This window comes from Stegodyphus dumicola, chromosome 1 (genome assembly GCF_044657685.1).
Source record: "Stegodyphus dumicola isolate Sdum_Otavi_A_Nest chromosome 1, ASM4465768v1".
Taxonomy (NCBI): Eukaryota; Metazoa; Arthropoda; class Arachnida; order Araneae; family Eresidae; genus Stegodyphus; species Stegodyphus dumicola.
The window spans coordinates 278,488,446-278,504,292 of NC_140768.1; the positions used below are offsets into that span (position 1 = coordinate 278,488,446).

General features: G+C 30.3%; 1 protein-coding gene across 2 annotated transcripts in view; it reads right to left on the reverse strand.

Annotated features, from left to right (window-relative positions):
* LOC118192660 (uncharacterized) overlaps positions 1 to 15,847 on the reverse strand; it is a 229,533-nt gene that overhangs the window by 52,595 nt on the left and 161,091 nt on the right. For both annotated transcript variants that reach the window (XM_035363663.2, XM_035363664.2), the window contains 7 exons: positions 15,323 to 15,425; positions 15,040 to 15,195; positions 11,141 to 11,230; positions 7,467 to 7,605; positions 6,961 to 7,109; positions 2,998 to 3,115; positions 2,648 to 2,914 (listed from right to left, as the gene is read on the reverse strand). In XM_035363663.2, the coding sequence (XP_035219554.1) occupies positions 2,648 to 2,914; positions 2,998 to 3,115; positions 6,961 to 7,109; positions 7,467 to 7,605; positions 11,141 to 11,230; positions 15,040 to 15,195; positions 15,323 to 15,425 (1,022 nt within the window). The remainder of the gene's footprint in view (positions 1 to 2,647; positions 2,915 to 2,997; positions 3,116 to 6,960; positions 7,110 to 7,466; positions 7,606 to 11,140; positions 11,231 to 15,039; positions 15,196 to 15,322; positions 15,426 to 15,847) is intronic.

Below are 15,847 nucleotides of genomic sequence, written 5' to 3' on the forward strand. Positions count from 1 at the left end.
TGATAACAATGCTACCGCTACCACTAGCAGAATTCAAGCCAATGTAGAAGAGAGAAAAATGGTGAAATTAAAATATCAATTGCCTTAACAATAAAGAATATATATATATATATAAAGGAGATTCAAAGAAATGCAAGAGACTGGGAAATTTAGAAAAGCAGAAAGAATGGCTTTATCATTTAGTTGTCTGAATATTGCTGAAATCTGTAAAGACCACCAAGCTCATGACTCATGTACAGAATAAAATTGAAGATTTTTTTAAAGTATCATTTAAACAGTTTTTAAATAAATATGATCTGCATTAATCAATATCTTTTTTGAGGGGCGGTATATAAAGAAACAATTTAGAGCAGGGATGGCTAATTTTACACCCAAAATGCACCTGCGATGTGATTCCTTCCCCCCTTCACTAATGGAGTTCATTTTACGAACAATGTTTTTTCATTGGGCTCTTGATTTTGAAAAGATTGATCACCCCTGCTAACATGTATTGTATTGTAAGTTTTTCATGCAAAAAAAGTGTCAGAGTTTAGTGTACTCCAATTTAACCTGTTTTAGGCAAGAATATGATGGATATTCATTATCATTAAGTTTAAAGCAAATTTTAAATCAATAAATAAATAATAAAAAAAAAAAACCTAATAAATATTTTTTAAAAAATCTAATTTCAAATTAGAACTAATAACACTTTTATATTGTTGCAAAAAGTTAAAAAGTTTGAAATGTAACTTTTTGCAAAATTTACAGAAAAAAGAACAATGGTACTTCACATAATGAACACAACTGGTTTGAGAAGAGCATTTGTTTTGAAAATTTTTTGTTATGCTGGGTTCATTACAAGTCCAATTTCAATCAGTTCTTGATCTCTATTTAAAATATTGAAATAGTGTAAGAAAATTTCAAGAATTGCATGCAAATACACATTAACATTCCTACAAATGTTATAAATGTTGGAAGTTTAGGCATTTATCTATTTTTCCCCTCATATGGCCAGATACAAAGCCCATTAAGCCAAATCTACTGCATTTAGTCATGCCATTTTAGTTGAGATACATTTCTAGCTTTTGCTATGAAATGGAACACTGTAGTGTCTTTAACCTCCTTTCCCTTTGGGGAAAGTTCTGATTTTAAAAAGTTATCTACCCACTCCTCCTCCGAGGACAATCTTAAAAATAGTTGAAAATATTTGCCACTCTGTTCACTTCAGTTTGACTGGGATGTCACTGCTTGGCTTATGTTAGATTTGTTCCCATTTCATCAAAGATACTTAACGGTTGCATTAGAAAGGCACAATTTGTGCTGCTCTTCTACTAGAAAAACTTCTTCCCAGATATTTAATGGTCTTACTGCTCAGGGATTGTATTATTCACAGACTAGATAAGTGTAAGTCTAACTCTTAGAGGAATTAAAACAAATTAATGAACTCTTTTTTTTTGGGAAGTAAAAAACTATCTCTTGAATAGTTTACATGACAAAGTAGTTAAAACATTTAGGTTATGAACAGGTTAAAATATTACTATTTTACACTGACAAATTCCATGACAGATTATCTCTCATTACTATTCAAAGAGACTTGCAATTCTTCAAAGTCTTAGCTTATTATCTTTGTTCATGAACAGATTATTTTCAGTGTTTTCATGCTGCCCAAAGAAAAAGCAAACAAATTTAATTCAATATTTACTGCCTTGATAATGCGCTAAAATATTTGCATGCAGTTTTTATTTGAGCAGTATTCATTAAGCAGCACATTTTTTGGTTTTTGTGCACGTCTATCATACAAGACATTTGGGTATTTTTCCGTTTTGCCGGCGCAAACGATAAAGTCGCCAACAATGGTACAACTGATGCCAAACAGAATATCTTTGCTGGAAACGTTTTACGCCTCACTTTCAAAACAAGCCACTGTAATTTCTTATCAGATTGACTGTTTCTTGCAATACTTGTATACAATTACATAGAATTTTTACAAGATAGTTAAATTTTGTCCTAAGACCATTCGCTGTAATTAAGCTAATTAGAATCCAATCACACTGCTCACTCGAAAATATAGAAAAAGCAAAATAAAGAGTTAAATTCATCAATTTTAATGAGAATTCACCAATGAAGTAAAAGCACGTGGTTTTATATAATTTCTGAGTAAGCTATTTGTACGAATTGAAATAATTCTTGCATTTAAACTTGTATTCCAAATTAAGATTTAACTTGAAATTAACATAGATAATTACTGACAGAATTTTTGTAGCATAGTTTACGTGAGATGAGATTACTTGGGGTCATGTGATACAAACTGGCGAATCAGGATGTTGAACCATGAAAGCATAGTAAATTCTTAAATTAATGTCTTTTTACAAATTTATTGCTTTATTTATTAGCATTTTACAAATTTTTAAACCATATTAAAATGTCTATGCCTTCAAAATAAAAAATTCTTAGAATTAACATTTGTTAACATTTTTTATGTGTATACTGTATATTGTCACCAACAAACTCTGCTTGGCGAGATTTGTGCCGGTGAAACGGAGAAGTACCAACATTTGTTGTGACATTAATCAAGCAAAGCACCTCTGTATTTTCTCAATATTTAAGAGAAGAAGAGTATTTTCTAAATAACACATCATAGTAGGAACAAAACTCTTAACACAATTACCATTGTGAGAGAAATCCACATTACTGGAATCTAAGTCTCTTAAGAAATCAGAATAATCTCTTATCTGTTCTAAAAGGCGTAATACTCTGGCTTCTCTCCTTCCTCTACGATCATCTGGATGAGCATGCACAATATTATGCAATGCCTGACTAGCTCTTTGCCGTGCCTCTCTCACTGCCCATTTAACATTCTCAGAACTTCTCTGGTCTGATGTTACCTGATCCCGTTCACTTCCATGAAGAAGTTGTATGAGAAGTGGCAGACAACCTACAAAAGCAAAATAATTTGCATATACAAAAGGAGTAAAGCAGAAGTTTCAGAATAAAAATTGCCATAAATTTTATTGCTACCTGACTGCCTCATGGCAATACAGCTATCCTGATTACTGGACATTTCCAGAAGTGTTCGGCTCATGTCCTCCTTGTTACAGCTACCAAGCATGGACAGTAAGGAATACACCATTTCAACCTAAAATGATAATATATGGGAATAGGTAAAAAAGATATTATTTAAGAGAAAATGATTGTCAACAACATGCTCAGACATATAACATCTTGACTGTGTTAGTTAATGCTGGTACGATTGTGCATTGATAACTCAGTATATGTTAAATATCTATGTTTAGCAAAGTATTCTGAAAAAGTTCAAAACATTTCATTAATTACATGTATAAATGAGAAGCTGGGCTTATAATGCTACTAAAAAACTGCAATGAGATTTTAGTAACTGCCATATGCCTCACACCAGTTTTAACAAGTGATGTATTTCATAATAAAGATGAAACACCTAAACTGCAATTTGCTTCAGATTTAGAAGTCAAAAATGATTTTTAGAAAAGTTAAGTAAAGTAAATCAGATGATACTTTGCTAACACTCACAGAAGTAAAATAAAATTTATAGTGTTACAAACTGTAGAGCAAAGAACACTAATTACATGATCAAGATAACTTACATCAACAAATCTTATGAATAACTCTTTAAATATCACACACTTTGCTTTATACAGTCAAAATACAATTATAGAAGAAATTTTGTGCAAGACTGCAAAAATTTCCTTTTCCTTTTTCATAAACCCAACAAAGAAGTTAAAACTTTCAAATGGCATCCTTAGTTTTTAATTAAGAAACCTCCCACAAAAGAATCCTTTTGCCCCAGAGGGATCAAACTGGACTAATTGAATTACGGCAGATAATGAATGCAAAGGAGAACAATGTCTTGGAAGGTTCCCCTCTTCCCTGAAGGGAAATTGGCCCATATTCACATTAAATTTGGAGAAAAGCATTAAAAATGCAATGCAGTCAGCATGTTGAAAAGAATTTGAACTTGGGTCAAACTATAAATATTTAATGGTCTTACTGCTCAGGGATTGTATTATTCACAGACTAGATAAGTGTAAGTCTAACTCTTAGAGGAATTAAAACAAATTAATGAACTCTTTTTTTGGGAAGTAAAAAACTATCTCTTGAATAGTTTACATGACAAAGTAGTTAAAACATTTAGGTTATGAACAGGTTAAAATATTACTATTTTACACTGACAAATTCCATGAATAAAATGAAGCTTTCAGGATACTCTACATATTTAAAATATCCCTTACATTTTCATCTGAAATAAATTCTACCAAAAAGATATAATTTAAATTATATATGTAAGAAGAAGCACAAAGTTTTCACTATAAATTTTAGAACAATTCAACTTAGGATTTGAGTTAAAAAAAGCTCTGTGCATTTTGGGAGAATCTGACTCAAGTTTCACTTTTCAAAGCATTCTGACAAAATAATCTTTAAAGTTTGATAACCATCTTGAATCTTTTGTGCCACTTATTTAAAAAAAAAAAAAAAAAAAACTGATTTTATTATGAATATTTTACACAGCTCCAGCAGACAAGCTCCTGATCTAGATAGTGATTCGCTGTCCACACAAGATTTGGAAGACCTTGTAAGGTGTTTCTCCCACCTTCCTAGCATGTCTTCATGGTGCGGTGGTCTGCATGCTGGGCCAGTATTCCAGAGGTCCGTGGTTCAATTCCTGCCAAAGGCATTGCTAATTTTTCATATTGCCTGCTTCAAAAAATACCTAATGTCACTACACTGGCACCCAAACTAAAAGGGTGTTGGATGATGATCCTCCGCACCCAGGATTTGGCAAGTGGGTCCCCTAAAAACCCCAGTCGCTTTTTAAAAGGGGGGAGTATATAAGGTATTTCTCCTGCCTTCCTAGCGTGCCTTCGTCGTGTGGAGGTCTGCAAGCTGGGGCGGTATTCCAGAGGTCTGTGGTTCAATTCCTGGCGAAGGCGTTGCTAATTTTTCATCTTGCCTGCTTCAAAAATAATACCTAATGTCTCTACAATCTGACTGTCAGTGAATACCTAAATTTGTATATAGTGACACACACCCATGAGATACTTGACAGCACCTATTTGATCCCTTCTACACACAAAAGGACCATTAAAAAGTAGTTAAAGTTATTAAAAAGTAGAATTCACAATGCAAGATTTAAACATGCTTTTTAGAGTTTAGTGTTCTTTGTAATCATCTAAAGTATCCAAACTCTTGGTAGACATTATGGGAATAATCTCTAAGTAACAACTGAAACTTGCAAAAGATGTAAAAGACCTTTGATTTAAAACTAAATAAGAAAAGAAGCCCCACCTTGTGTTTACAATACAGCTTAAATAGAGTAATTAACTTAAATACAGTAAGTCAAGTGTATTATTTATATCCGACTAAGCTAGTAGCTGAACTGAAATCAGTTTAATGTGTGTGTTAAAAACTGACAGGCATGGATATCAATTATTGGCAATTATAATGCAAGGTCGAAGACTGCAAATCTTATCTCACAGTCTTAGTAACATGGCCTCAAGAGGCAGAATATGGTCTGTCTTACAATCTAAAAACCCCAGCTTAAATACTTGTGAATTAAATCTGCATTCTGGCATGAAAATGGAAGGGAGAAGTGATAGTAAAGATTCAAAACATAAAATAACTGGTTAATTAACATAAAAGAATGTTACAACTTTAAAAGTGTTTGACTTTCTGTGAATTTTAACACTTTTTCTTGAATTAATAGATTATATACAGGAAATTACAGTAACATTCATAATGCAAACTAAAGCTAATTTTCTTTGCAAAAGTTATTTAATCAAATAAACATTTCAAAATCAAATCTGAAGTTGCTTTAGATTTTCATTCATGAGCATATATTTATTTAAGATACATCATACAGATTGCCAGACAGATGATATTCAAGTTTCTTTTTTGAGAACTCAAAGCCAAAACTATGATAGCAAGTTATGTGTGATTCAAAATTAGAATTGTGTTATACTTGATGTTTGAAATAAAAGAAAATTATTATTTTGAATTCAATTGAGAAAAAATTTCTTATTTTGTACAGTAAAACCAAAATGTTTTCCATCTTCAAACTACCAATGGTAATACATGCACATATATGGAATGGAAGTATATTAATTTGAATATTAATTAAGGCAAAATTCAAACCTAAATTTATGGTCATTTTATAGAAAAACTAAGCACTTTCATACATGAAAAAAGACATGAAGTCTTTTTCATCAGCCACATACACATTACGGAAGTGTATCTTCATCATCATAACAGTAATATGAGTATATTAATGATACAACCTTAGAAGCACATGCAGAACACCTTCGATATTGAAACAATATAATATACTTTATACATTACAAAAACTATATTGTTAATTTAGAATGCAGTCCAGTCCATCTGAAGAGCGAAGTTCGTCTTAACAATATTTCATAATACTATATGGTATACATTTATTTACATATAAATACACATAGATATAAATATTTCACAGTAGAAAAACTAGTAAAAACAGCTCATACTTTAAAATTTACTAAGTTCTTCAGAAATTAATTATTTGACCCTCTCTTAATTTTCAGAATGTTTACCTGGGAAACAGGAAAGGAGGAAATCAGTTCAAGGAAACTTTTGATATTTAAATGAAATAAATAATTGGCATAATATTACAGTGAAATAAAATAATTCTTTTGACCTACATTTCTAAATTTTGCCCACCACTAGCTAAGCAGTAAAGTGACTGAACACTGATAGTTCAATCCAGTGTTCGACGCTAACGGTTTACAATGAATGGGCTGTCTGGAGGGCGTTTTCATGGTTTTCCCATGTGTAATATTCCTACAAGCCAATTTCCCTTAGAAAGTCACTTAGAGTATTTTGATTTATTTAAATTTCTGTTTGGCAATTTTTCTTGACCAAATAATTATTTAAAGAAAATATAAAACTACAAATGAGATGAAAGATTGCGAGTTTTACCTTTGTACCAAGTTGGTGTGTATGTGGTCTGCGAGAACTCATAGTTGCAGTACTGGAACTGAAGCTCATTATACTCTCAGTGTCATCACCACCAAAACCATCTAATGGATCCTTCTCACCAATACAGCTTGGCCCACTCATCCAAAGTGCTACAACAGGGGCAAATATTAAAGACCATCAATGGAATATATACAATGGAATATATATATTATGGAATATATACAAGCACACAATCAATTTAATTTATTTTAGACTTCTTAAAGCAATGTTTGACAGTTATCGATTATGTAACATGACAAATACCATTCTATTTCACACTGCATAACTTAAGTTCTGAAAGGTACGATTAAAAAGCCAAATTTGAGGGAGTTATTAATTATTAACTGTTTTCATTTATTGCATCACCACTTTCATATTTAGGACAGGAAACAGGATAAGAGTAAATATTTTTTACATAATGTTGCAAAATACCATAACTTTTAGAAAAAGATTCAAGAATTCCTGACCTCTGTGCATAGGCCATTCTCCTTGATAAATGGCACCAAGTGAAGACATGTCACTAGCCCCTGGAACTTCTGCCGCACCTATCTGTGATGTACCATTGTGATGATGACCTTCAGCAGATGCAATAGGATTTTCAGAGTTCTGATAAAATAAAAGCAAATCATGTTCATCTTGAACTGACTTTAAATTTAAAACAATCAGTACATTTATATTTTTAATCCCAAAGTAATTAGATGACATTTCAAGTATCTAAAAATATCTTTAACAATTTACCATCTAAAGCCAAACACAAAACACACGAGAAACACTTAAATATGTATAAAACAAACACAAAAAATTATAATACAGAATAAAAACTTAATTTCAAAAGTCTAAATATCAAAGAATTGTTTTAATCTATTCTTCTATTTTATAATTTAAACTGCAAACTTTAGACCCTGATACTCAAATTTTTATTAAGTAAAGCAAGTGATATCTCAGTCTATCACTAATGCAACTGAATATATATTTTACTGCAACTTTAAGGTATGAATATTTTGATGTTTCACATGGTAATATGAAGCTGAACTTGGTATAGAACAAAAAAGATGCAGTAAGAAAAATTAATCCAAAATTATATGATGCACACAAACAAATAAAAATCTCTTAAAAAAGAATAATGAACATTACAGAAAATGAATTTAGCAATTTTATGAAGTTTTTCATGAAAATTTTAAATAATTCATTTTCAACTTAGAAAACATAAGACAAAAATTCATCCACTAAAATATCTACGGCAATATTTGACAATATGGCCACATTTTGTTCCTTTATGTACAAGATTTTCATCTGTAATGTTCTATAAATTATGATTCAAGTTTGGTAGTTTCCAGACACTTTGATATATTACACAGGGTTATTCAAAACTAGAGGAACAAACTTCTAGGAGGGCTACGGTATGCCCAGACGACTCAGAATCCATACCAATACAGGGTCGGAAATGCAATCCTAACGAAATGGGGGTTGTTAGGAGCTGTAGCAGGAAAACTATCGACAGCCACCCACTAAGGTATTAGGATAGAAAATATGAACATATAATGATCCCAAATTGACATTTAAAGACTATAAGCTTAAAATAGGTCGTGCCTTTCCTGATAATGAAGTTAGCCAAAATTTTGTAACGTGGGCACCGCACAGAATCTTGGACATTTCAAAATTTACTGGACATCCATTGAACCTTCACCACAGCCACAATGCCATTTTAAAACATCCAAGATTCCATTCCTTACACCACATTATGAAGTTTGAGGGTGCTTCATCATCAGGAAAGTCATGATTTAATTTCACGTTGTTTAAATGTCAATCTGCCATCACGATGTATTCATATTTTTTATCCTAACACTTCTGCAGGTGCCTGTCGATGGTTTTCCTGCCAACAGTCCATAATATCCCCCTATCTCAGTAGGATTGCATTTCTGACCCTGCACTGCTATGTGATTCTGAGCTTTCTAGGTGTGCTCTACCCATTTTAGAAATATGTTCCTCTAGTTTTAAATATTCCTGTACATATTACACTAACATCAGACTTATACTACTGTTCTTTAAGCAAAAAGAAATAAATACATTATGTCAGCAAGTAAATGTCAGTCTGCATATCCTCAAAGAAATGCAGTATGTTCTTTAATTAGTTCATAAACTTCTTTTATTTGTATGTATTTCAACTAAATAAAAATAAATAGTACTAGACTGAAAGAGATATTTTCCCACACCCAACTTTCAATAACAATTGTAGCTGCATAGGTCTATAATTTCAGAGAGCCTAAAATACATTTAATCAAACAATATTCAATATTCTATCTGTACACAATATAACATGATCAGTAGAGGCACATTTTCCAGAAGAGTCCATTGTTACTCTCATAACTGAGTTGAATGAATGAACTAAATATATAAAACCATATTGAACAAAAATAATAGCTGCCTTTTTTTTAGTTGGAAATCCTTTCATGCTCATAAATTCATGAAAATTTTATTTTAATTTCCCCAGCTGTAGGTATTCTTTTTTGGAATTTCAAGAGCATATTTTCATATAGAGGAAAGGGCAGACCATTTAAAATAACTATAAAGCTCAAGTAACTGGACTATTTTAAAATTTAAAATAAATAAATAAATAAAATAAAATAAAATAAACGAAACATTAAGCAAACAAGAGACTAATAGAACCATTATAAAGCATGTACAGGACTAAACTCAAAACAAACAAAAACTGTTGCCGAAAGGTGTGATTTAGTGCTAATAATGGATAAGCATTACATCACAATCCAATTATCATAATCTTTGTAAAAGATAGATTAAGCGTGCAGTCACTGCTTAATTTTTAATTTCCAATTATTATTTTAGGCAGCTAGCCATGCAAGTGGCTAGTGGTATAAAAAAAAGTAATAAGAAAATAGGAATTAAGCTAAGTTTTTACAATTTACAAAGATATGCACCCTTGAGGTTTGCTAAATGTTTACAACTAGATCCGCACATGCACTGCAAGTTGACTGGTAGGTGCAGTTTAGAAGTAAGAATAAATGTAGCTAGAGCTTAATATCCTAGTTTCTTTTTTGAAATACATAAAGTGCAAATTTAGTTTTTTTCAAAATGGTCAAACAATATTCTAAACAAATTTAAAATTATTTTTATTTTAAATTAACATTATATAACAGATTAGATTATTAACTTCCTAAGTAATATTTTAACTGAGAGGCTTGGTCAATGAAAGGTTGTAGAAAAGTGTATCTGATTCAAAGACTTTGGAGATGAGAAGGAGTCACTTACCTTTAGCTTAAAAATAGTAGAATGCACCAATTCTCTCTCATAGGGGCTCTAGCCTTGGTTTTATATAAACCTGATTAATTCTTAATCAGCAGCATTGTTTTTGTGAAGTTAAATGCTATTTATTGTTTCCCCCTCAGATTAAAAAAATAAAATAAATAAATAAAAAATATGCCTATCCTGGCATTGAGATAAATATGTGTTAATGCACAATTTTAGATAATGCCTTTATTTCAAAATGAATGATTTTATTTGAAAATACCTTTATTTGAAAGACATAAGTGCTTTTATTTGAAAATGAATAAACAAAGGTAATGAAACTGTAGGAAGCTATTTCAGGTTTTTATAAATTACATCTGTAACTTGTATCTCTTGGTTATCTAACTAAAGAAAGTGCAATCAGTTCTTTCAAACTTCTGGTAGAATGACTGGTGCAAGTTTGGTGGAATCTCTGCCAACTTTCGTAGTCAACCGTATTTCATAATCACATTAAATGTTTTACATTTGCAAGTTTAAGGTTTATACAGGAAAATATGTTGGCCTTTATGTTTGAAATGTAATTTTTTTCCCTCAAAATTTTGCACGCTTTTGATATTCAAGTGGATAAGAAATAAAATGATTGTTTTTATAATTTTAGTCATGAAATTTGGATTTTCTACTATGGACTGCACTTTTTATATGTTCAACCATCTGGAACCGTCAACCATCATTCTCCATTTCTTGAGCTTTCCGAATAGTGAAACTTTTAGTGTAACATATAATGTATTTAAATGAATTTTTTAATGAAATATTACACTTGCATTATTAATTACACATTTTATTTCATCACAACATTTTATTTAATTTGGCAAGACATATTTAAAAGGATTACTCTTACCAGAGATTCATGTCTTATGTCATGACATTCATGATTTCCTTCATCATCTTCTGCATATCCATTCACACCATTGACTTCTTTATCATCATTCTGAAATATATCATAGGCTTTTAGTAACATTAATTATTAACTTCCTAAGTAATATTTTAACATGTCATACGAAATTTTAATATGTCATGACATTTTTAATATGTCATACAAAATAATTTAAAAATTGAAGATTCATACAAACATGCAAGCATGTGTGTGCGTGTGTAATAATATAGATTGTTGATGCAGCAGACAACAGACATCACAAAGATTTTAAGATTTAAATTATTTGTAATCTGAGGTTGCATTATTTTCATTACTATTAAAATTAATGTGAAAAATGCCTCAGAAAATCTATAAATGGAGCTAACTAATTTACAATGCAATATAAATTTTCTTCAAAGATTTGGAGATACAGATTTTATTAACTTTTATTAGTATTTGTAAAAAAATAAATCAGTTGCAAATTTTTACACAAAGAATAATCACTTTGTTCAGGAATGCATTCAAACGTAAACAGCTTTTTTTTCATAGCTGAAAATTAATTTAAAAAAGCGACTGATGAGTTCTCTACAATCTGTGATAAAGATAATTTCTAGTAATTTCCCCCGTAGACTACAAGCTTTATCAAAACCAAAATGCCATTAAGATGTAGTAAGAAATAACAGAAGTTTATAATTATTTACATACAAATATATGCATTTTTATTTATGCATCAAAGAAAAACTTAATAATTCAGAGAAAAAGAGAGTCTCCGTTACCCTATTTATTCTCAGGTTTTGTCTTTTGTCTCCTACTTGGAAAATTTTCATTCCAAAATTTCATAATTTCTTTCAGTTTAAATTAAAGCTAGTTATTTTATGATTAATTAAAAATGTTGAGCTATTTTAAATAAATGTCAGCCTGAAAAGTTAATATTTAGCTGTGAATATATTTGAATTATAAAGGGTAATCAACGAAAATATCTTGCAGGTATCAGAAACATGGATTTCAGATAGAAAATAAATAAAAGTTCGAACTTTTTTTCCTTTGATATATTATTATTTCTAGTGTTTAAGCATGTTTTGAAAAATACTTATTAAGCAAATTTTAAAATTTATTAAATTTTTTTTAATAAAAATTTTTAAATTCTGGCCCATTAACTTTTTCATTAGGAAACTACCATACTTAACAACTACCCATACTTTTATATCAGATAACTACTTGTAACTGACGGATACAAGCATCAGACAGACAAGAGGATCAAGTATCTGACAGCTACTTGTATGAGAGACAACAGAATGTATTGATTTGTCCTTTTCTACAGTTGGCTTATTCGAATAAACGTGACTCTACTACTTTGTGATTATAACAACTTTGCTTTTTACATTGCTCATACAAATTTTAATCATGGATAGATGATGATTTTGTGGCATTGTTCATATAAATTTTTATCATGTAGATGATGATTTTAAGGTGATTAATTTTTCTTCCTTTTTTGTTAAGTGGTGTTAAATAAACTATTAATTAATAATACAATTTATTTGCATATGAAACATAGTAAAGACTGATTACATGTTAAAGTATCATTATTAAGAATGCTTTTTATGTAGCAATTATTTTCATAACCATTAACTGTAGACGTAGACATACACTTCCAGTAACAAAAATGTTTTGAATAATGTAAATATTCATTTTTGGGGAATTTTAAATTAATAATAATAATAATAATAATTTTCTAAAAATAATTAAATTTATACTATAGCTCAGTCTTTATACTTAGGAAAATTTTAATGCTTGTTATAGAAAACATTTGACTCCCATATGATGAAAATTGACATATAATTTAAAAATTTGAAAACGTGTTCAGTTGCTGTACATAAGTTGATAAGTGAAATATTTGCATTAGAATGTAATTAAAAATAAAATGTTAGTTTCAAGAAAGGTTTCTGATGATAAGAGCTTAAGCATTATTAGTGGATTTTCATTAAAAGTATTGATTAATATAAATATTTTCAAAAGAGTAAAATTTAATCCCAGAATCTTATAGAATTTGTGCTCTGAAAACACTGGCATGTCAGGTTTCAGTATTGGACATAGCCATTTCATATTATTTTCATTAATTAAAAATGAAAAACATTTTTAGTTTAATAAATTTTTTTTGCATGGCCATTAGATATGATTCTAAAGCAATAAAATTCCATGAGAACATTAATAATGTGCTTTTAGCATTTTAAAACTTACAAATTACTTGTATAATAACTAAAATTAAATAATAGTATACACTGATAAGTCAGAAAAGAGTTTTCTGATTTACTAGTTTATATTTGGGACATGACATTTAAGGGGAAAAAACTCGACCTCGATTGTTCCAATTTATTTTACTAACTGACTCCTCAATGCAAGTCGAAAATGATGTCAAAAATCTCAGATTGTAAAATTAAATATTTGGTTGCTATCATATGGCAGTCAAACATTTTGTGTTTTCTTTTTTAAAATGAGCATAAAAATTTCCTACATATAATTATAGAAGCAAGGATACCACATAAAGAGTTGCATTTTTATGGTTTTTTACAAAATTGATTTTTTTTTTTAATTTAAAAATGCCGAAACATGAAAAAATATTCATGTTTAGGAGTTTTCAATGTCATTTAAAACATAATAGTGATTGGAAGTCTACAATTAATGGTTGCAAAAAGAAAGGTAAGAACTTTTGTGAACACATTGCATATTTCCATCTCTTATCTTGATGAAAGAAGGCTGATTAGTAATACAAAAGACAGAAGCATAGAACATTTGGAGAACCGAGGCCTCTTAAGTACAAAAATCTGGATCCTTCGTGTCCACTTATTTGTCATATATATAAAAATATGGATTTAGGTTATCTATTTATATTGATGTTTTCTATATGAAAATTTTTCATTAAAAATTAACAGGCTTTAAAATTACATGTATATTAAACTTTTAATTTTACTATAAAAATTTTAGCTTGATCCTTTTATTACTCGTATGACTTTAGCATTAAATAAAGGAATTGGATAAATAAAGGAATTTGATATATTCTTCTTCTTCTTCATAAGCTCCACAGCCTGTTACAGGCCAAGGTTGTCTCTCCAAGTTTTCTCCACCTGACCCAATTCAGCACAATAGCCTTTCATCGGTTAACTCCAAATAACCTTAAATCTTGCTTGACATCATCTATCCATCTAGTGGGTGGTCTTCCTTTCCGTCTTACTCCCTCAATTCTCGAAAAGATTATCTTTTTGGTTGGAAATGCATCATCATATCTAAACACATGGATACAAGATACCTTTACAAGTCTCACAATATCATTTTCACCATATTTCCAGTATTTTCCATATAGTTCATGATTATAAAGAATCCTTCACATACCATTTTGTTGTACTGGTCCAAAGACCTTTCTTAGGATTTTTCTTTGGAAAGTGGAAATCGGGTCTTTCTCTGCTCTGTTAAGTATCCAACAGTCACTTCTGTAAATGGCAACATGCCTTATTAAAGCTTTCCATAAATTTAATTTAGTCTTTACGCTGATTAACTTGGATTTAAGTTGTTTTTTAAGATCATAGTTACATATATTAGCCATAAATATTGCATTCTTTATTTCAATTTTTATATCATTGCAACTTGTGATCAATGTGCCCAGATGTTTAAATTGTTTTATGGTTTCAAAGAGATAACTGTTTATCTTCAAGAGGGATAAATCAACAGTTTTATTAGATGCAATCACAAATTTTGTTTTGTCTTCAATAATGATTAAGCCCATCTTTCTTGCTGCATTTTCAAGTCAGACAAAAGCCTTGACCACAACACTCTGATATATGTATTAAACATGGCAAAAATATTTTCAAGTGTACAGAGGCTAAACTTACAGTGTTCTTTATTCGAACCATGTTATAAGGAAGACGAGTGTAGTTTTGATTCAAGAAAGGCCTTCGTTCACCATACTGCTCATATCTGTGACGTATGTTACTGTAGTGACGGTAAAGCAATCTTTCCCTTTCCCGTATATCCCGTCTGTGATCATTCTGGAAAGGAAGAAAATATATTTCAGCTCAAATCAGATGCATAATTGTAACACAATTATACTAATTGCATATCAGTACAACTGAGTAGAAAACTATATAAAGGGAAAAGCAATTATTTACACAATACCTGATGTATGGCTTTATTTTGGTAAATATGTGGTGGATTCCATTCTACAGGGTTTGTGCCATATGCTTGTGGTCTAGTTTCAATAACAGGGCACTCTGACGACCTAGGAAGAAAGCAGGTATAAAGATCAATTTTTCAATAAGCATAAACTGTAAAATTATGAAAACTGCAGTTTGTGATATAAATGATCAGAAAAAAAAAATTATGATAAAAAGCCATGATAATAGCTTTTGTGTCCTTACATACGGCATCTTTTGACTAATACCAATTTAAAACTCAACTTCCTGGCACATAAAAAGATACAGAAAATCATTGACTTAGAGCTGCATTTACTTCCAAATGACGAGCCATTTCTCAGTCTTAATAAAAAGAAATGACCCATCAGCAGTCATAAAGTCCCTGAACATTGGTAGTTCGTTTCAAGGTTTGAATCTTGTGAACGGGATAGGTGTTTTGATGGTTTTATCCATGTGTAACGTGTTAATACGAGCCAGTTTCCCTAAGAAAGTCCTCACAAAGGCATTC